A 22,162-nucleotide genomic window follows, 5' to 3' on the forward strand; every position below is an offset into this window, starting at 1 on the left:
ACCATCCTGCTGGAACCAGACTCGACCAAGAAGTCCTCAATTTTGCCGTTCAAGATTAAACCAGTCATGTAACATGGTGAGATTTTTAATTTCGTTCACAGCATCTTCAAAGAAATATGGACGAAACAGGGATGTGGTAGACATTGCAGGAGCCCACATCATCACGTACTTGAAGGCGAATAATTCTCTGTTATGAAAATCATGGCGTACACACAGACACTCTGGAATAAGTTGTTGTCTATAGCCTCATCTGATCAAATGTATCTCCTGTTATACTATACTGGACCATGAATATTATACATAAATAGGAAAACAAATAGGGGGTAATGGGACTTTTGGCTCACCCTGTAGAATAGGGCGGTGGCATCAGAACTTGCTTTTTCACATTTCGATAAAGGTTTTGATATGTATAATAGAAGCCCATTCAAATTAGGTTATTACCATAACAATAGCTTGCATTTCGTTATTAACAATTCAATATTTGAAGATTCATGATTTTTATTTAACATATAATTTAACAATTATAAATTTACCATCATATAATTACGTTATATTACTGAAAATAGATGATTATTAGTAAACACCATGAGATAACTCTCCTTCCTGGATTGGAAACGAATTTTAAAATGCAGAGCTTGCAAGAAAGGAAAGTAAGGTTCTCCTGAGCACTTTAATTCGAACACTGTAAACAACAATAATAAGCACATACTGTACGTAGATTATCTGTGATACAATATCTGAAACTTACACTACAATTTTGGTTGTATGTTTTAAGGCTAAAATTATATTTTAAAAGGATACTCTTTTAGCTTAATAAACTCGTACATTATTCTGCGATTGCTCATACGTGTTAGGTGAGAGCAGGGAAAAAACGATCATGCTTGATTTCTGCTCGGTTAGTTGTGCCATCCTTTAAACTGCATCTTTCCTTAAAAAGTTACAGCAGACAACGTTATTTCAACACCTCTTGATGTAAAGTAAGTGATAGGTTTGCAGTTTTCCTAATTATTGCATTTTGTGTGTAGTTATATCTTCTAGCCTCCTTTTTAAGATATAGCAAATTGTTTAAACATACGACTATTATTATATATTGTTATCACATACCTAACAATAACAATAACCTAAATTAGCTACCTAAAACAGGGGATTATCAGAATACCCCATAACTTTCTGTATGCATTTAATTTGTGTAATATTTTCGATTTAATTTTTTCAAAACAATTTGTCACTATTAAAGATGGCTGCATATTCTAGGATGTGAGACCAAAAAAGAAATGTTTTTTTTCCTAAAAATCCGCTCCCTACTCATCATTATCGAATCTCAATCCTCGTCGCCAAGTGTGTGTGTGTGTGTGTGTGTGTGTGTGTGTGTGTGGGTGTGTGTGTGTGTATATATATATATATATATATATATATATATATATATATATATATAATATTCAATTGATCTCTTCACACTTCTTTTTCAAAATAACTATTTGTTACAAGTGCACAATATATTCACCATTGTTTCAGAAGTCATATCAACAATGAAGTCACATATCATAAACTGCTTTGTTTAAATATGGTCTAATTTCCTAGAATATTTAACGATCTTTATTTCTGAAATAAAATTCAATAATAGCTAAGTTGTGCATAAAAACATATGTGTAATAATAGTCTTTCATAGCTTGTGATATTTATGTGCAATATGGTTTACCAAACCTTAGAGGGATCATTTTCCCATGGTCTCACCTACTTGTTTATCCTTACACAGCAGTATAGGCACAGTAACACGGAAAGTAAATTATTACGATATGGACATTTCGATGAAAAACCTTTACTTTAAGATAATAATTACGATACTATTATTATGATAATATCTCGCTGAAAGCTTTCGAATAGGGAGTGCGGTATAGTAACGTGAATCAATGCTTTCGAATCCTTATAGAGGTGCATTACTGTAGTCAGGAACCTATTATAAACTAAGTGAATCTTCCGGTAGAATACAAACCCTTCATTTGGTAATGGACATATTTCAGAACATCTAATTCCTAAGCTAAATCTTAAACATATATGAATACTTGGAGTTAATTTCGTACAACTCGAGAGGGTTTGCAGGAGCCTGGAAAAGTTGAAAAAGTTAGAGAAATGAGTTTATGAATGGAAAGGTAATAATAAGTAGAACAATTACGTAAAACATTAAGGAACGTGGATAAATTTAGAACATTCAAGGTTTTTGTGTTTGTCAAGATGAGAAAGTGAAGAAACAAATTTCATATTTTCATCCAACAAGCTTCTTGATTGTAGATATTTTTTGAGTAAAAATATTTTTATTTCATTTATATTTCAACAATATTGAAATGCCAATATTGCATTTGAAGTGCCTTTCATGTGATAAGAATGAAGACTTAACATTTTTATACAGTGTTTGTATATGTCTTTTATCTATTTCGTTTCATGAGGCGTTTCGTTTTTAGTAAACCTTGGCGACATGGAGAACGGTCCCCATCTGTTTACAGCACTGATGTTATCCATTTCATATCATATCGATGAGTCAAGCCAGATATATATTTCTCAACTTTGGATTTGATGCCAATGAACTGTTTTTGCTTATAATTTTAGTGTATACTGTCGGGCAAAACATAGTTTATTTTAAAACCCCACTTTTTAAACAAACCAGTTAGTTTACACTGGGATCCGAACTACAGAAATGCATCTTGAATCTTGTACCGTAAACATATTTGATTGAAGCGTGAGATGTGAAAGCAGAATGTGAAGAAAACGAATACAACGTGAAAGTATTCTGCAATTCTATATCTTATTATAACAACGTCTTTATCTATTTTGATTTTAATTATGCACAGCGTCCTTGATAGAGTATAGAAAATTTATTTTGTGGACCGAAACGTCAGTGTGCATATTTATTTGATTAAAAAAATATATAGATTTGAAAATTAATTTTGCTTATTGTTATCTGCTTCATTCTCTACATTTTGCATTACGCATAAAAAGAAATTCTTTTTTTGTATTTTTATTTAAATTGACTTCACAAGGGGAAAGGTAATCTTGTATTGTAACTTTCGAATGTCTCTGCAGGTCCTCTGAAAGACACATAAGTCGAAGTGACGAGACATTGTTAGCGAAAGACGATAGCCATCGTAAAGTTTGGTCGAGAGAAGAATTCCTCCACGAGAAAGCGGCCCTAGGTGGTCCAGATGTGGCATTATTCCGCCGGTAAGACAAAATAAACAGTTGTGGGACTTCTTTGTCTATCGCCTTCCACTATTCGATATTCTTAACAACGATGCATGCTTTTTTGTTCGAGTTTAAGTTTCTTTTATCAGAAATACCTTCTTGAACTTTGAATCTTTTGGAACATGGTAATTGTTTCATGTTTCTCTTTCCGATTACTCAACCTTTCTGATAATATTTAAAATTTTCATTTTAATGCTAACTGATTTTATGAAGATCTGACACAGTCTAATATCTTCAATCATTTACTTTCCGTTTTCTGTTTCTTTGCATGATAACTATCTGGATATTATAATAGATTTATTAGTTTAACCCAATGTAATTAATTTAGTAAATACGGCATTACGATACGCTCATAGGTAAAGATTATTATAGGAGTAATTCTCTATGGCATTACATTTTACTTGAATAGACTTTCCCTCTAGCAAACATCTCAAATTGATTTTCTGGTGCCACAAAAAATACTGTGGTATAAGTGATCATTCTTTTAACACTAACCGATTACTAGTTTTTATTGTCAGCTGTGAATAAGGTGCCACACCGTTGTGTACTGTCAGAAGAAGAGCACTGTGTATACACTTTGTCCACGCGCGCTTGTTCATGTATCTCAAACAGATTGGTTATTTGAAGATTTGATTCCTAAATTCTACCCTGCTGCAAATTCTAGATGGCAGGTTTATTTAGTGTGAATCAAACATTACGGTGTTATATAAGCAACGTATATTGATTAAATAACCTCTTTATGTTTTTCACGTTATTGTTTCACAAAACGTTGAACTCATTGTAAGGAATACAGGACGAACTTCTAATTTTTATTACACTGTCAGCGAGTAATTACACCCTTACCATTTCCAATAAAAGTTAAACGAAAACCTAAGATGTTCCCCACAATAGGCATGTATGCATAAATAAAAATACCCATAAAACCTTTTGTGATATTCGGAGACATTTAAAAAACTTACTCAAAACAAGGTATACTGAATATGTAAATAACATAACAGCCGAGTGTGTTGCTGAACCGAAGAAATTCTACTCATTATTAAATTCGAGAAAGCAAAACCCTCGTGTGCCTATATTGCAAATAATTCTGACACCGCTGTGGCAGACGAGAGAGCACAACTTTTTTAACTATTTTTTTCATGAAAAGTTCTTCTCAGAGACAGTTTCCGAACCTCTTCCTCATGTAAACTCTGTTAGTTCTCACACACTCCCTTCGATTAAAACCTCTCCTCAAGAAGTCAAATCTCTCCTCACCTCTTTGCCATTGCGCCGTCCCTTAGGTCCCCATGAAATTCCGACTTTTTTCCTTCGCAAAACTGCAGACTCCCTGGCTCACCCTCTGTGTCTCTTACTAAACAAGTGCTTTTATGCAGGTGTGTTTCCTGAACTGTTCTAAATGTAAATGTTGTAAAGACCTATAAATCTGGAGACAAACATTCGGTAAAATCTTATCGATCTATCTCTCTTTTGTCACCTCTCTCTATCATATGTGAGAAAATAATCAAAGACAGGTTGCTGAAGTTCACATCTCCCCTTATAAATACTGCCCAGAATGGATTTCTTCCAGGCAGCTTTTGCTTGACCAATCATTCGGTATTACTTTCTCATGCTACTCAGTCTATCTCAAATAATTCCCAGCTTGACGTTATATATTTGGACATTTCAAAAGCCTTCGATAAAATCAACCATAATCTCCTTCTTCATAAATTACAATCCAGATTTCACATCCACGGTAAACTTCTATCTTTAAAAGACACGAGAGCAGCGTGTTATCCTCTGTGGCTCCTCTTCCAGCTTTCTACTCGTCCTGTCCGGTGTCCCCCAGGGGAGTGTCTTAGGCCCACTTTTGTTCCTTCTTTACATGGATGATCTGCCCGACAGACTGTCTTCTCTTCCCATAAATGTACTTCTCTTTGCCGATGAATGTAAACTCTTCAAATAAATTTCATCTGAACGCGATTCACTAATCCTACAAGAAGCTGTTACAGAACTACTTTTGTGGTGTCGCCAGTGGAAATGTGAATTGAATCCTCAGAAATACTCCTGCCTCACCATTTCCTTAAAAAGGAACAAAGTGCTCTTTTCTTATACTCTCGAAAACAGTCCCATCAAAAAGGTTTGCTCTCAAAAAGATCTTGGTGTTATCATAGACGAAAAGCTAAACTTCAATGAGCACATTACATATACTACTAAACGAGTCATGCGTCTCCTTGGTATTCTGTACAGGTTCCCTGAAATCCAAAACCAATCAGCCATTAGCATATTTTTTCAAATCCTTTATCTCTCCCATTCTTCAATACTGCTCTCCCATCTAGACTACGGCTTCTGAAACTAATCTTTCCAGGATTGATTCTGTCCTCAGTTTTTACCTTGCCATTGCTCGCTATAGACACCGCCATAAAACAGATATTATGTCTATTTTGAACATCCAGTCACCACACACTCGTCACGAACTAGCAGACATGAAATTTTTGCATAAAATCATTAAATCAAAACAGAATTACTTGTCAACCAATTTCAACTACAAGTAGCCGCATGGCCAACCCGAAACGTAAAGCTCTTTCACATTCCCGCTACAAGGCTCTCTCTCATACAGCGGTCTCTTTACTATAGGCTCCCCCACTTACACGCGTACAATAACCTGCCTGTAAATGTTGATATTTTCTTGTCAGAACACAGTTTCCGACAATCACTAAGAATGTACATGTAACATTTTTTTTGTCTGCCATCTTGTATTGTCTTGTTTTGTTGTTGTTATTTTTATTTTTTCTTGTTGCTACAGTTTCAGTATAAAATGGTATTTCAGTACTGTACCTGAAACTTTAAGTAAATAAATATTCACTGGTGCATACTATTTAAATATTGCTGTAGATGGTTAAACTAGTCAGATAACACTTAATCCTTTTCGAGTAGGGTTCGTTCTCGAAAAGTATTTAGATATTCTAAAGGACCTAACCAGGTTGTACCAATGCCTGAACTGGATCATAGCCTAAATGCGTGCCTATTTAGGGGTGAAGTAGGAAGGTTAAAATGATTGTGTCAGGTGGTTATTGCTTTCCCTGAGAATGAGTCGTGATCATGGTTAAAGTATGTAGATATTCTAAAGGGATTTGTTTCAGGGCTTCCACTTCTCTTAAATACAAATGAACGCTACACTGGAAAGTAAAACTAGATTCTATGTGAAATTTGGAATAAACTTCAGCTGTAGCCTTGTATAAGTAACATTCAGCCATCCTATTATTTGAAAACACATGTTAAAACAATATAGGCTGCCTAATGTTCACTGCATCCATAAATGTAATTTCTATTGAATACATTGTAAAAGCCACATTATTAAAATTGGTTCCCGTCAAATATCAATAAAGTGAATAAGAATGGAATTTGACTTTTCGTCATAGGTGTTCAGAAGTTGAACACATAGTCGACACGAGCTTCAGTATCACTTCTCGACGTAAGATTTCATAAGGCAAGGATACAATTCTACATCCTGGGTGCCGACCTCCTTGCCGGAGTGATTAGCACAGCGCGCTATGACGCCAGGCGTCCATACTTGATGGGCATGAGAGGACTTTGTCCCTTCATCAATTTCATCCAATCATCTCTCATCTCCATTTTTGCGATTAGTCAAAAGTGCTATAAAAGCGAAGCAAATTAAACCAAATTAATTAGTAAACCTTCTGAAAGTTTCTGGTATAATTTTAATATAATATCTTGCTTCTAATTGACCATGGAGTTAAAAATGTTTACACAAGTTCTATCTATTCTTTACAGTCACAAGGATCGTGGAAGAGACAGAGCGAAGAAGAAAGAAGGAGGGAGCAAGGAGGACACAGAGGGCAGCGGCAGATGGTTCCATCGACACGGTCACGAAGCCGAGACTGGCCACAGGAGGAAAGACAAAAGCACAGCCCACGCAGACTCGACCAAAGAGGAGTCTGGAAGAAAGAGGGAGATGAGCAGCATGAGAAGAAGGGACGAATCGGAAGAAGGCGAGACGTCGAAGAGCCGGTCGGCGTCGATAGAAGAGTGTCACGACCTCATCGATCCAAAGTTCGAACCTCGGCAGCGCAGCGGCTCGGAGCAGACGTTGAAGGTCCCGGAGTCGCCCGGAAGAAGGCTGAGCTCTCCGGTGATCGACAACTCCGGGGTGATCACCGCGAGCCTCAAGATACCCGTTCCCATGCAGGCCCCTGCCGGACAGCCCGTCGCCTCCAGCTTACCGGCCACATCTTTCGCCCTCAGCCTGGACGACTCAGACATTCCATACATTGAAGAAAGCGAGCGAAGTGACGACAGCGACCTGGCGAGGATAGCTCGCAGCACTTTGTACATTGACAGCCGTCATGTGACGTCACCGTTCGTCGTCAAGACGTACGAGAGTGGCGTGACGTCAGGGGGACAAGAATCATCTGGATCTTCGGTGTTCAGCTCTTTCGCTGGAAGGACTACGCAAGATCATCACCGTCGACGTTCCGGAAGCAGCGATTCATCGGTCGTAGGTCACCCAATCACAGGCGTCATGTCCTTACAGCAAGCAGGTTCCATACTGTCTTCGAAACAGAGCTACGATTCTGCCATAGGAGGTTCGTCAACGGAAGTGACGTCAGCACCGAGCTTGAGGAACACGCCTTCGACCGATCCTCTGTACACGTCTGGTCCAAGCACGCCCTTGAGCATTGGCTCTCCACCCTCCTGGCACTCGGGAGCGTCAACCCCAACCCTCATCTCGCCCCCAACGTCCCCTCTAGTTCAAGAAGGTAAATCACCATACTTCCCTGAAGAATTCACCACGACCGCTAGGATATCGTTCACCACAAAGGAGCAGAAGTCAACAGTGGTCATTGGAAAGGAGACCACAACACCTCAGCAGAAAGCCAGCGCAAAGCCAGCAGCAGAAAAGCAACCGAAGCATAAATCTTCAACGGCCACTGTCACCGTACCAGGATCTTCAGCAGTGAAGAAATCCGACACGAAGGTGCACGCCAAGGAAACAAAAGGCGCTAGCGGAATTGTAGGCAGTGGAGTCATCAGGTCAAAAACAGCAGATTTGGAGAGAATGGTAAGGGGTAGCAAAACAAGCATCAAAGACATCACCGGAACAGCTGCAACGGACATGCAGACGAAAACCCCAGCGGGTGAAGAGAAGAAAAAGTACACCAGAAGACGGTACACAGGAACGAAACACCTGACTGCACATCTTCCAGACGTATCAGCACTGGAACAAGAAGTGACTGGAAGCACAAGCACTGCCGAACAAACCACACCTGCCACCAGAGGGGCTAAGCGTTCTCAAGGAACAGTGTGGAAGAGACGCGAAATAATCGCCAGCGATCCCAAAGACCCTGAGACATTTGTATAGCTAGGGTGTGCTTCAGACACCGGTAAATGCAACCCTTATATATCAACAGTACTAGTCTTTCAGTTAGGACCGCTGTTTCACTTGTATGCAACTCAGGGATGACGTTTTAGCGGAACGTAGGTTGTTTCAAATCCACAGGAACCATAGAAATTAAGTTATGTGTCACCCTGTAACTGTAGAACTAATGCTTTTGTCCTGTAAATGTTGTAAGAATTAAGGACCAAGAAGCAGACTACTTGTAAAATCCTGCAGTGTTTGGTAACACTGCAAGGTACACTGCTGCAACTTTGAAACGTTCAAAATTGTAAGCCGTGTATCCACGTGGACGGATTCAGAAGAACGTAAACAACTCTTAAGATACCACTCAGTATTAATTGTAAAAACGTTTCTAGAACATTCCATTCCTGGGTGCATCAGGTGAAACTCAAGCGATTTCCAAACTGCCTAACACAAGATGGCGGCAAATTTTAGGTCCATACTTTGAGGGATAAAATTGCCAAAACTGAAACAACTTTTAAATGTGATATGGTCTCGGATGTGCCAAAAGGGATCTTAAATATTACTAGTGTATTTATTATGAAACAGAAGTGCATAAAAGTGAGGCTAAAAGCCCAGAACACCATCTTAACGTAACACTTTTTCCATTGTTGTTTCTGAAAACTAAGAACATCGCTTTGTCATCTGTGATGTATTTGTGCAAAGTGCGACAGAATATGACTCTAACATATTTTTACTTTGAAATTTTAGCTTCAGTGCCAAATGTCCGTAACAATTATAACATGCATATGTGTTGAAGTTGTACATGCTGTTAAGTAGCTTTTGTTGTTGTGTCCAGTTAGAGTAACCAAGTACTCAGTTTCCTCTTGTAACCTTTGTTTTATGGTGCGCCTCTGGTTCAGTCTAGTTCCACGAGAAGAGCTCAATTCTAGCTCTATGAAGATTTTGTAGATATATGTATGTATATATCCGCGAGAAATAATCGTGAACATCATTTGCATTGCGATCTAACAATTTTTATCATTATAATTGTACAGAATGTGATTTTTATGTTCCAAATGAAGTGAAAAATCAATATCTTTTAACAAGAAAAAAGCGAAATACTTATGTGAATAAAGTTTATATTTGAAGATAATGTTTAAATCGTTTACTTGCCGGCATATTTTAGGCATTTTCTCTGAATATGTCTGTGGAAAAGAAGTGGATAGCTTTTATTCACATATGTCAACAGGCGACTGTGATTTTATTTGGGGGGGAGGGGGATTCTTATCTATAATTCTGTTTCCTGTTTGAAGTTTGGCTACGGTTTTCCCTCAGTCAACCCGGATGTTTGGCCAGTACTTTCCATGGAAGTCACGGATGCAGCCACCTCGAATCATCACCCATCCTCATCGTTGCGAGTAGCCGTAAGTGGCATAAAAGCGACGCTAAATAACAAAAATACAAATACAAAGCACCGTGCAATGTACCTCACAAATGGTTCGGATCCCACTTTAAACTGTAGGTCCAGTCCCGATAAAGTGGACTTAAAACATCAAATCAATCAATCAATCAATTTTCAACGGGAGAGACAGACACATCTGTGTCACACAGGATTCGAATTCTGGTCCCCTGGCATCGTAACGTGCTGCCTTGACCATTCCTCCAATGAGATAGACAACTGCGTCATCGGTATAAGAACAACAAAAAATTAACAACTTTTTCTTTTACTTTGAAAGCAAAATATCGTCCAATCAACGCACACGGCATTAACTCAATGTAGAATAATTATGTTGCAAAGTAATCATCTTTCATCCTTGTCGCCGCTGCAAAACCGACGTGAAAGAACGCAGCAGCTGTGAATCACGTCCTCATTTGGATAAGTCTAGTTGCGAGATCTTACTTCTTTCAAGCTGACACACGCTGCCCCTTATCAAGGTGAGCGATCGTGTTTTGTTCGAGTGCGTTGCCTTCAATACCATTGCAACGTCAGTTGCATTGTGGAACCTGGAATTTGCGAGTGTTTGTGTCCGTAGCGTGGTGAGGAAGGTAGTTTGACGGGGCAGTATTGGGCTGCTTACTTTGTCTTCATGGTAATAATACAGCGTTACAATTCAATTAGTTTGTCAGTAGTAATTTGGCTTCTATATGAATGTATCAGTTGATTATGTGCAACCTAGAGGGCAGCCTGATTCCTGCCTGCGTGCACCTTTCTTGACTTCTACCTAAAGAGTTTCGTCCAGACTTTCGTAGATTGTGAAGGTAAGTTGCAATATTTTTGTAAATACGTATTGTTTTACGTTTAGATTTTTATGAAGTTTTGCCGCAGTAGCTATATCTTGCAAATTGAGTCACGATGGTCGGTTTCGAAAATATAATCATTTGTCTGCTGAGTACGATAGCCATGTGAATGAATTTTATCTAGTATTTTCGACTTCGTTGGTGCAAGTTCGTATTTAGAGAGTGGTGTAAGGATAATTTTAGGGCCAAAATAACTAACTTCTGGCCTTCGTGAAACTTTTAAGAGATGTTATAAATCACCAGCCTTCTGTTTGATCGTGACACACAGAAATCTGGTTCTCATTTGAAACAGACCTAAAGATGTAGAAGTTGTCCAAATTAACGTTTGTATATACATCTTAGCAAGCTTTTTCGGAAGCGATACCGCACCCCCCACCCACCCCCGCCCACCTCTATTCGATTTTCTCACTAGGATAACTCTAACTGTAAAGAATTGAATATTACCAGCAAGGGCGGGAGCGGGGACACACTTGTCCCCCCTGACATTTCTGGAAGAGTTAATGTAATTCGAATGGTGATATTTTAGCGATATATTATAACAAAAAAAATGTTGTTTCCTGTGACTTACAATTTAGAACAACTATTATTATTACTATTTACAGCAGGGTTACATTTAAGCTTACAGTCTATTTTACACTGATTATATAACTATAAAAACAATTTTTTTCCTACATGAATTGATTGGTTTGCTTTATTTTATTTCGCTTTTTGTGCCACTTTTGGCTAATTTGCGAAGATATGATGAAAATGAATGGACACACACAAACATTCATGGCCAATCCGGGATTCGAACCCGGGACCCCTGGCGTCGTAGCGCGATGTGCTAACCACTATTTTTTTTATTTTTTTTATGAAGGAAATACCCCCTACACGGAGGCATGGCCGTATTTAGAGGGGGGGTTTCTAGGGTTCAAACCCCCCCCGAAACTTCTGACATGTTGGATTAATGGAAGTTCAGAAACCAAAATATGTAACAAATTTTCAATTTTTTTTCGAAGCATCACAAAAATACAAGGAGACAATGTTGAAACGATCGAGCTAGAATTTTCATACATTTGGAATTCTGAAAGTTGAGTGAAACAGGATTTATTCTTAGAATCGTAGCCAACCCGCGACCCCTAAATTATCACTTCTGCTGTCATCTTTCCAGTGTTGTTCCTGCGTCACAAGGAATATAGACTGAAGATTCCCTTATGATTGTCACAAAATTCGCTTTCCAGCTTTTAAATTTTCTGTCCGATAAAGTCGAAAATCCCCCTTGAAAGGAGTTCAAACCTAGGATCTCCAGTTTCGTAGCGCATTACGTTCGCGATTGAGGTTACAATCCATGCACCAGGCTAAGTTTTTAAAAATAATAACTGCTTCCACACTTTTAAAAATTCCAAAAATGTAATTTTAAAGTTAAACAACAAAACCTTTATGACTAAAATTTCCATCTAACTTTTAAAGCTGTTTCTTGAAGGTGTCTAAAGTTTAAAGACGAAGTATAATAATTGTGCATTTCAGTACACTCTGTATGAAACGTAAAAAAACAAAAAGAAACTTGTGCTGGATATTCACTCATCTGCTGGATTGAGTAAGCCCCCCTCAAGTATATAACAATAATATAATAATAATTATTATTAGTATTATTATGGAATAAAATTGTTTTATTATTATGAAATTTTAATAATTATTGTACAATTATTGTTATTATTTCTATTATTCAAATTTCTGGCGACGCCCATGGGAACAATTATGATTGAACCCCCCCCGAAAATTTTTCCTGCCTACGGCCGTGCACGGAGGTATCCCCCACCATTCACTCTTTTTCTCACTTTTACACTTTTCAATTCTTACATTTTTCTTTGTTTCTTATCAACTGGACGAACACAAATACCCATGCCTTACCGGGACTCGAACCCAGAACCCCTGGCGTTGTAGCGCGCTCTGCTAACCACTTCGCCATGGAGGTCGACTTCACTCCGCCACGGGGGCCGGTCATACATGAATTAATATGTTAAATCCACAGCTACAAAAATTCTAGATATATATGGGTAATTCCATGCATAGGCGTAGCTACGGGGTGTGCCGGGTGTGCCTAGGCACACCCTAAGGGGCTGCTTTATCAAAGAGAATTAAAGACATTTCAATAAAGATATTTCAATAAGAGAGAAAATAAGCGACAGTTTGTAAGAAGTTGAAAATGTCATTACTTGGTACAAACGTGTGCATTATCGCTGATGAAACTGGTGTCTATAGATTTTCGATTTTTTTATGTAATTGAAGAAAGAAGATATTTACTGCATTCTACTCTGTACTGCAGCGCCTTTCTTCTATACCTGTCACAAGCTGCACGTGTGAGAGAGCTTTCTCCAAGCTTACCCAAGTTAAAACTAAATTAAGAGCAACTCAGAAGCAGGATAGATTGGAATACCTGCTCTTGCTATTTGTGGAACAGGAAAAAGTTTAGTCTATTGATGTAAATGAAGTTATTGACGAGTTAAAGAACATTGTACCTATTGAGAGACGTCTCTTGTTATAGATGACGTGTATTTTGATGTATTTGTTTGTAACATTTATGAACATTTTGTGTGTGTGTAATTTCTATGCAATTTGACTTGTGTCTACTACATATATTCAGAAATTTTCAACACTGTCATTTAGTGAATTTATATTCCTTTACAAACATCAGTGCAGTTAAAGAGCCAAGTGATTGTGTTGCAAATTATGCTATTAAAAAGGTACAAGACCTCATTTTTTTTCTTTGTGCACACCAAAATATAAAGTTCTAGCTACGCCTATGATTCCATGTCAAATCAAGAAAGAAAAAAATAAATTTTGGAATTTGATGTCATGGATTTGACCAATTTTTGGTATACACATTTCTTATCTGAAATATAATTTTTTTAAATTATTTTTCATGTTGCCGGTTTTTGAGTGAAAAATAATAATAAAAAAATTGGAGTAAAGGCCGCGGTGGCTCAGTCGTAACGCGTCTGACTACCATGCTAAAGGTCACGGGTTCGATCCCCGGCCGGTTGAAATCCGGAAACTTTTCTAACGTTGGAAGCGGCCCCGGCGCCCACCCAGCGTCGAATAACATGGGTACCTGGGGGAAACCCTGGGGGGTTAAAGCGGTCAGGGGCGTGATGCTGATCACATCACCCCCACTCACGACCCCCCACATCCCCTATACGCCTTCTAGGCGTGGTGCTAGGCACAGGGAGCACTTTTTTACCGGTTTTTGAATTATTGAATTTTGAAAATTGACAAAATTTCCCATTAACCGCTCACAGCTGAAATTTTAAATACAATTTGCAACTGACGTGTTTCAACTACAGGGCTGGGCATGGTCTCATTTTAAAGCTTACGAAAAGGGCTTTCATTTGATATACAACATGCTTGATTTTTTTTTTTTTTGCGAAAAAAAGATTTTGAAAGTCTTTTGAAAATTTCGTTTTACAATTTCCAAAAATTGGGTGTGTATGTAGGGTAATTAATTGTCTGCCAAACTTGCAGAAAGTATATTACTTCTTTGATAGTTCAGCAGCGCAATATAAGAACCGCAAGAACTTTGCAAATTTGTGCGACATGGTAAGGGAGTGTGTGATGATGTTGACTTCCGTAACTAGGGATGGGAAACTTCTGGTCGGGACTGGATTGGGAAGGAAATATTAATAATCTTGATGTTCGGGATTGAAAAAAAATCCATTTGCCGACCAGATCTGGAAATTTTCGGAACGGGATATTTTAGAAATTTCCCGCTGCGGTGAAAGTCTCGAACTGTACACACTATTGAAATTACTGTTTTTGCACATCTGGAATAAAAACGGTTAAATTTCAAGAAATTTTAGACACTTGTAGTTCAGAAAATATGAAGAATTTAACGTCTTTTAAATAAGATCCATTGGAATTTCTTGGTTGTTCGGCGATACGAAATCTGTCTGAATCTGAATTTCATAATTCACACCCCATTATTTTTAATTATTCTTATTATACACCACCTTCCGGCACATAAAAACATGGATCAGAGATACCTAAGGTCGTCGCCTTGTAATCAAGGTGTACCGAGTTCGATACCCGGTGGAGGCACAAGTAGTTCGGATCCCACTTTAAACTGTAGAAACAGTCCCGATTAGCCTTCTTGTGCATAAAGTGTACTTAAAACCAACACTCAAACCTCAAAACTCAAGGATCAGAGTAGATTAATTGGTCTCTGACTCTGATTGATATGTGTGCATTGTGAAAGAGAGCTAGAAAAGATGTGTTCATCAAGTTATACAGAGAATTCCCTGACATTCGCTACGAGACTCGGCGGCAAGCAGCCTTGCATTAGCGCTTGTCTTTCCCGGTGAACGGGTCCGCGACAGTCGCACGCTACTGTCTGTTTTTTTTTTTCGCTCTCCCTGCCTTCGTTCTCTTTCTCTTTCTGTTGACGTTGCAGACTGACGCCAGTATAATCTTCCCTCGGAAGTTGTATTGTGTCGTGTTCGTGTGTTGAAGATTGTGGCTTAATATGGCACCACAAAAGTTTACATTACAACAAAGGATTTATCTTGTCGAGTGTTACTTCTCAAAGAGGAATTGTGGAGAAGTGCGACGACGTTTTGCAACGAAATTTCCTGGTGTTCTCGTTCCACATAGGACCACTATATTAAACCTCGTAAAAAAGTTTAGAGTAACAGGGTCAGTTCTGAATAAAAGTTGAAAGAAAAATGGGGAAATCTAAAAGATAAAGTATTCACAATCCGCGGTGGCTCAGTCGGTAACGCGTCTGACTACCATGCTAAAGGTCCCGGGTTCGATCCCCGGCCGGTTCAAATCCGGGAACTTTTCTAACGGTGGAAGCGGCCCCGGCGCCTACCCAGCGTCGAATAACATGGGTACCTGGGGGAAACCCTGGGGGGTAAAGGCGGTCAGGGGCGTGATGCTGATCACATCACCCCTACTCACGACCGGATCAAGAAAGTGTGGGGCGTTACCCCCACACCCCCTATACGCCTTCATGGCGTGGTGCTAAGCACAGGGGAACACTTTACCTTTTTACCGCATACCATTCGTGAGTTAAAAGAGAGTATTGTACGAGAAATCGGGAGAATTACAGTAGACGAACTTGCACGTGTAAATGCCAATTTCCTTAGGAGATGCCAGGAATGTGTTGCAGCAGAGGGACATCATTTTCAACACCGTCTGTAGTCAAGTTTAGTACACAATATGAAAACTGTAATTTTAATAGCCGACTCTACCCACTGTCGCGGACCCGTTCACAGGGAAAGACAAGTGCTGCTTGCCGGGCCGCTTGCCGCCGAGTCTCGTAGCGAATGTCAAGGAATGCTCTGTAGATGTTTATTGAAAGGCAGCAAAGCGAATCCAGTTTCTGTCTAAATAGTAAATTCGAGTCGGAACTTGTATACAACGCCAAAGTATTTCCAATTCAATTTGAATTTTATGATTTGAAAAGTAATAATAATAATAATAATAGCAATCATAACAGTAATAATAATAAAAGTTTATATTATCCTGCCCCCCTGAGAAAATATCCTACGAGCGCCCTTTATTACCAGTAAACAAGTAGAAGACTGAAGCTGATTTTGACCGTAGACAATGTGCTGTGCAATTTCTTTTCTCATACTTTAACATGGTAGCGTGGACTAAAACTAAAACCTCTCTTCAGCTCGTTATGTCATTCTATGTAGGTTAACTTTTGAGTTGCTTGTTATTCAATTAGGGCATGCCTCGTAAAGTTATTTATTCCTTTAAGGAGTGTATACATTTTTATAATATTTCACATCCAACCTTTACCTCTCCATCACAACCTTCAACAAGGAAGTTCGAAACGTTTAACTGTATTATAAAAGGGGAGGGTTGGGAGGGGTTTGTATACGACCCAAGTTGCTTTGTTTCATTACGATTTCATCATGATGCGCACGCATATTTACATGGTTCGATTTCTATTTATTTGTTAACACGTACTTCATAGTTTTATCGATTACTTACTGTGTGTTTGCTTGAGAATGGTTTTTTCACTTCTGTATGCCCAAATGTAATACTTTTTTTACACCAGCCATTCGTTTACTTTTATCTGCTATCTAGGTCACATGTGTGCAAAGGGGTTTTCTGAATCTGTTAGTTTTCAGTGTGGTGAGATATTGTGTAGCTGCTTATGTTAGGCGCGTCCGATAGACGAAGGGTTCCTATGCAAATTTTCATCTTCCATCAATACTGTGATGAAAAAACAGTAGCCTTATTTCATAAAACATACTCTTACATTCTGTACTTCTAAAACTGGTTTCTCTTGTGCAGTTTTAGTGAGAGTATCGTATGTCATGGCTTTGCTGTTAAAACTTTATCGTCCCCCTATCACAACCTAAAAGAAAAGTTACTTCTCACTGGTGTTAAAAACAGTTTTGGCTCCAAAATATTACTCGCATATTACACAAATTGTGAAAAGAAATTTTTAGTTTAACAATTTTCACATACAGTATGTAACATTGTTATTCGTACACATAGAATTTACGAGGAAAAAATGTCATCTACTAGTAAATATAATCATTTTCATATGTACCCCGAAATTAATGATAATGAAGTTTCACCAACAAATGTCAATAAAAATGTATGTTCAAAGTGTATAAACAGAGCATATAATTTGTGTGAAAAGAGAAAAACACGCTGTTTTATGCAACATTGTTATTCGTACAGGCATACAGGGCCACCGCTATTCGGGCGATTTCGTGCAGTTTGCAACTTCGTAACAAGTTTGAACATGCAGGCGCGCTCCCCGTCAAGCGGAATGCTGGCGTAGGTATTGTTGTAGGCCTATCGTCTATCTATCAGCGTGTTCGAAATGTGCAAGGTGAAGGAACTTAGTTCTGATCTGAAGGATGTTATTATAAATTTGGCCCTTAGAGGTTATTCGTTAAGAAAAATTGGACAAACAGTCAATAAATCACACTCCACAGTTCAATACATAATAAACAAATTTGGAGAGGAAGGTTCACCACAGAATGTGCCGAGAAAACCAAAAGAGAGACGGTTGAATAAACGTGGTGAACGCTTTATTTTAAAAAGAGTGCGAGAAAAACCCCGACTAAGTGTTCCTCAGTTACGACCGTTAGTAGAAAATGTTGCTGGCAAGATGATGTCCGATCAAACTGTCCGACATGCCTTGTGGAAGCATGGATATAATGGCAGAATACCACGAAAGAGGCCGTATGTAAATAAGGTGAATCGCAGGAATAGACTTTCATTCATGAAAGAGCACATCTACAAGGACCACGAATTTTGGGATAGTGTCATATGCTCAGACGAGTCCAAAATTAATATATACGGGTCAGATGGGATAAATAGGGTCTGGAGATAATCAAATAAAGACAATGATCACATTAACACAGTTCCAACAGTTAAACACGGTGGTGGGTCATTAATGATTTGGGGTTGTATGTCGTCCAAAGGTCTTGGTACCATCCAGTTTATTGATGGTATCATGGATGCATATGTCTATTTGGACATACTGAAGAACAATGTAAAGCAGATTGCCCAAAAAATGGACATGCCCCTATTTACAGATTCCAACAAGACAATGACAGTAAACGTAAGGCGCGAGTTAACGTGAATTGGCTAATATGGAATGTGCCCAAACCAGTGGCGGCCGGCGGCAAGTATGATGGGTAGTGCCAACGTGATCAAGCAATCGAAAAGAAAACCTCCGCAACGGCCCCGCTTCGTCCTTGATATTGCCCCACAGGCCAAGATGTTTATCCTCGTTTCGTAACGTGGAAAACAGTGTGGGTTTAAGTAATAACACACTAATACGATTCATCTTCACTCACTAACCTATCTTTATACACTACAGGCCACTTCACTAAAAACACAATTACAAGAGGAAGAGAAAACAAATCTTCTCACCTTCTCCTCCCCCATGCACACGTATTCCAACTGGATGTTGAAAATATTCTGGACATTTGATGTAAAAAGAAATTGTCGAAATGCCAAAGAAAACTCGCATCACCATAGGACTTTTTGCTTTTATATTTTTTAAAAAGTCTGGATGGCCCTCTAGGCGCATCTATCTATTATCAAAATGTTAATTTAACTTTGGAAAAATACTAGGTTCGTTTCTCCAAAAGTTGGCAGAAAAGTAGATAGTACCTTTTTCAAGAATTACTTCCCCAACGTGTCTTACAAATCCGTCGTATTTAGCGACTTATCTCTGAAGATGGCAACTGTGTCAACACTGCGAAAGTTCCCTCGCTGTGCCAAAGCGAAAACGGGCACGGGTGGTGTCTTATGGGCTAACCCCATTGGCTAATACCACCCCCTGCCACCTTCTTCCCGGCTCATGGTGGAAATGTTACTCGCTGAGACTTCTCACGTGTTCCAACTTGGTTAGGCCAGCTCTTGGGTGGCGCGGACCGCTGCCTCGCCGAGGGTACGAAACAGCTGGCGATGCAGTGAGGAGGTTGGGGCTGTTCATATCTAGTCTTTGGTTGGGGCGGTCGTCACGTCAGCTTGACCGATTGAAAGATTCGAATCTCCTTGTCTGTAAACTATCAATGTATTAATTTAACAATACTTGGGCTATGTATGCATTTCTTCTGAGGGTAGTGCCATGGCACGGCGGCTCTCCCCCTTGAGCCGCCGCTGGCCCAAACTGCTACAAACACCAGCTCAAAGTCCAGACTTAAATCCCATTGAGCATTTATGGGCAATTTTGAAGAGGCGAGTCCATAAAACAGGCGTCAAGTCCAAACAAGAGTTGAAAACTTTTGTGCAAGCCGAGTGGAATAAAATAAGCTCTGAAACATGTCAGAAACTGGTTAATTCTATGAAGAACAGGTGTCAAGCAGTAATTAAAGCCAAAGGATACGCATGAAAGTATTAGAACTGTCAGTCAATTTGCTCTGAATATACTTTTTCTTTTATATTATTAAGTGTACGAATAGAAAAGTTGTACAAAAAATGGCATGTTTCTCTTTCAGTTTCATTTAATTTATTATTGCCATTGGTTTTACAGAATTTGGGTAAGATTTTATGTTCCTAATGATAGTAGTTATTGAATTGTAAAGAAACAATTTCAAAAGAGTGTATTTCCTTTCAGATATTAAAGCATTTTCTTTGAAAATCCGTGTGTACGAATAAGAATGTTACATACTGTATCTTAAAATGTTCCTGCACATGTTATTGCTATTTCAACGCTGGGCTGTGTACTTGAGGGGTTTTCCCACCAACTCAACTACCCACAATTCCCATGTCCTAGTTTAGTTGGTTCTGAACTTGTTTCGGTACGGTGTGCTGCGTTGTATCATATATCGCTTGAAAACTTTTAATTTTACGCTGGTAACTATGAACATAGTGTTTACAAGTGTTAATTGTACACTGTGTCCGTTTCCTGAACTATATTCTAAGAGGATAGCAATATATAAAGAGTAAGCACCTACGAAAACACATTAGTCGTGTTCACTTCACATTGACATTTTCAATGGTTGCCCTGTGTCGTGAGTAAATTTTCATTTCTTGATACAAACTGCAGACTGCACTGTCGATATTAAGCGTATGTACAGTGGGACCCATAAGTATTGCTCAGCAAATTGTCCATGGCTATTTTCGTTGGTTTCTATCTTCATCCTACGTATTCTTAAAGACTGTGTTTTGACGTGGGTAACACTTTCATATAGGGGTGACGGATTTCTTACTTTTACAGGAGAAAGTACTTACGCAAGTCATTTTCTGTAGCGTTGTGGAAGTTCGTGAATGTAGTTTTGATCCATTTTAATGCGAATGCATGTTGTTTTCTGCGAAAATCTCTGTCCGACACGCTGTTTCTGCTGCCGCCATTTGCTTTCTGTACGAGAGCACAATGTTCCTTGTGTTAGATGACGTAAACACCGTAGTCAGTGTTTCAAACTCCCCTTATTTTCACTATAACATGACGTGTCGAGTATTTTTAATTTTTTAATTTTTTTTTAACTATGCTTGCCTAACCTAACCTAACCTTACCTTACGGAAAATGGTTTGTGGGGCTAACGTCAATGGTTTGCGAGGTATTAGCATAATTTCAAATCCGGGCAGGAAAGTAGGTATTTTCCGGTGAACAAGGTTGCAACGCTGCATAAATCGACAAAATACTCTCACAACGTGCGATGAACCAGTACGCTATCGCCATAATGTGTGTTACAAAATCGAAATAACGAGTAACAGTAAGTACTCGTAAATGAAAGAAATATACATTATTTTCGTTAGAAATTCATTATTTCACCTAAAGATGTTCCGCAATGCTGAATAGTACTTTAGCAATATAAAAAACTGCGAAATAAATTATTTATAGGTGTCACCCCTATAGTAAAGTAGTACCTTGACGCATACTGGTTCAGAGGTTGTAATCAGATTATTTGATGTTTTGAGTCAGTTCTTGAAGCTCTCATTGCATGAAACAAAGGGAGTGAACGTGGTTATGGACAATTTACTTGGTAATACTGATGGATAACACTCTACGTGTTCCACACAGTACATGTTTTCTAAATACTTGTTTGTGTGGCAGGAGAAGGTTTCAAAGCTACCAAGACAATATTATTGCGTAATCCGTCCATATTCTTGTCTGAACATGCCTTTAGTTTCGTTAGCACAGACTGTCTTATTCGAGTGCGAACCGTACTGACGCTTACAGTAAGAACAACCTGTTGAATGAGGATCTATCATAAAATGACGTATCCCTCCAAATTTGTATTATCTAATTCTGAATTTATAAGTGTGCAAGGGCAATGCCAGTTTTCACGTTTTTTAATCCACACGAAGCTATGAAGGTAACATGGTATGTTGGGAAAGTTCAAACATCCGTTTGTCATCCTCATAAACATTGTTTGAACACTTTTGTAATGAAATAGCAGAGCATAAAAATGTAAGTATACAATGACAGTAGAGGGAAAAGGAGAGAGCTGACTCGCACAGGCCAGCCGTTCCCTTTTACGCCTTTATTTTTGTAGCTTTTTACGGTGTGTGTTAACCTCAGTAGCAGTGTTGACAACTCTGACGAGTTGGAACCTTTTACGGTGTATATTTTAAGAGGCCACGGCCTTTTACGATGTATGTTAACCTCACAGCAGTGTTGCCAACTCGGCGTAGCCTTTTACGATGTATATTTTAAGAGGCCACAGCCGTAAAAGGCTACAACTTGTCAAGAGTTGGCAACACTGCTACTTAGGTTAACACACATCGTAAAAAGCTACAAAAATAAAGGCGTAAAAGGGAACGGCTCGCCCGGGCGAGTCAGGTCTCCCCTTATCCCTCTACTAATGTCGTATGAAAAACTTCCTA

At 38.8% G+C, this 22,162-nt stretch overlaps 2 protein-coding genes across 4 annotated transcripts in view; both read left to right on the forward strand.

Moving 5' to 3' along the window:
• Window positions 1-9,679, forward strand: part of LOC145985379 (uncharacterized) — a 160,434-nt gene extending 150,755 nt beyond the window's left edge. For 2 of the 3 annotated variants that reach the window (XM_083119338.1, XM_083119339.1), the window contains exons 11-12: window positions 3,079-3,216; window positions 7,006-9,679. In XM_083119338.1, coding sequence (XP_082975464.1) covers window positions 3,079-3,216; window positions 7,006-8,593 — 1,726 coding nt within the window. In that variant the 3' untranslated portion in view covers window positions 8,594-9,679. The remainder of the gene's footprint in view (window positions 1-3,078; window positions 3,217-7,005) is intronic. The other variant, XM_083119340.1, reaches the window with a different exon arrangement.
• Window positions 9,680-10,587: 908 nt separating this feature from the next.
• The window catches only part of Scgdelta (sarcoglycan delta), an 810,958-nt gene continuing 799,383 nt past the window's right edge, over window positions 10,588-22,162 (forward strand). The window contains exon 1 of the mRNA XM_083120140.1: window positions 10,588-10,831. The gene's annotated coding sequence lies outside the window, so the exon portion shown is untranslated. The remainder of the gene's footprint in view (window positions 10,832-22,162) is intronic.

Source organism: Lepisma saccharinum, chromosome 3 (genome assembly GCF_977018435.1).
Source record: "Lepisma saccharinum chromosome 3, izLepSacc3.1, whole genome shotgun sequence".
NCBI lineage: Eukaryota > Metazoa > Arthropoda > Insecta > Zygentoma > Lepismatidae > Lepisma > Lepisma saccharinum.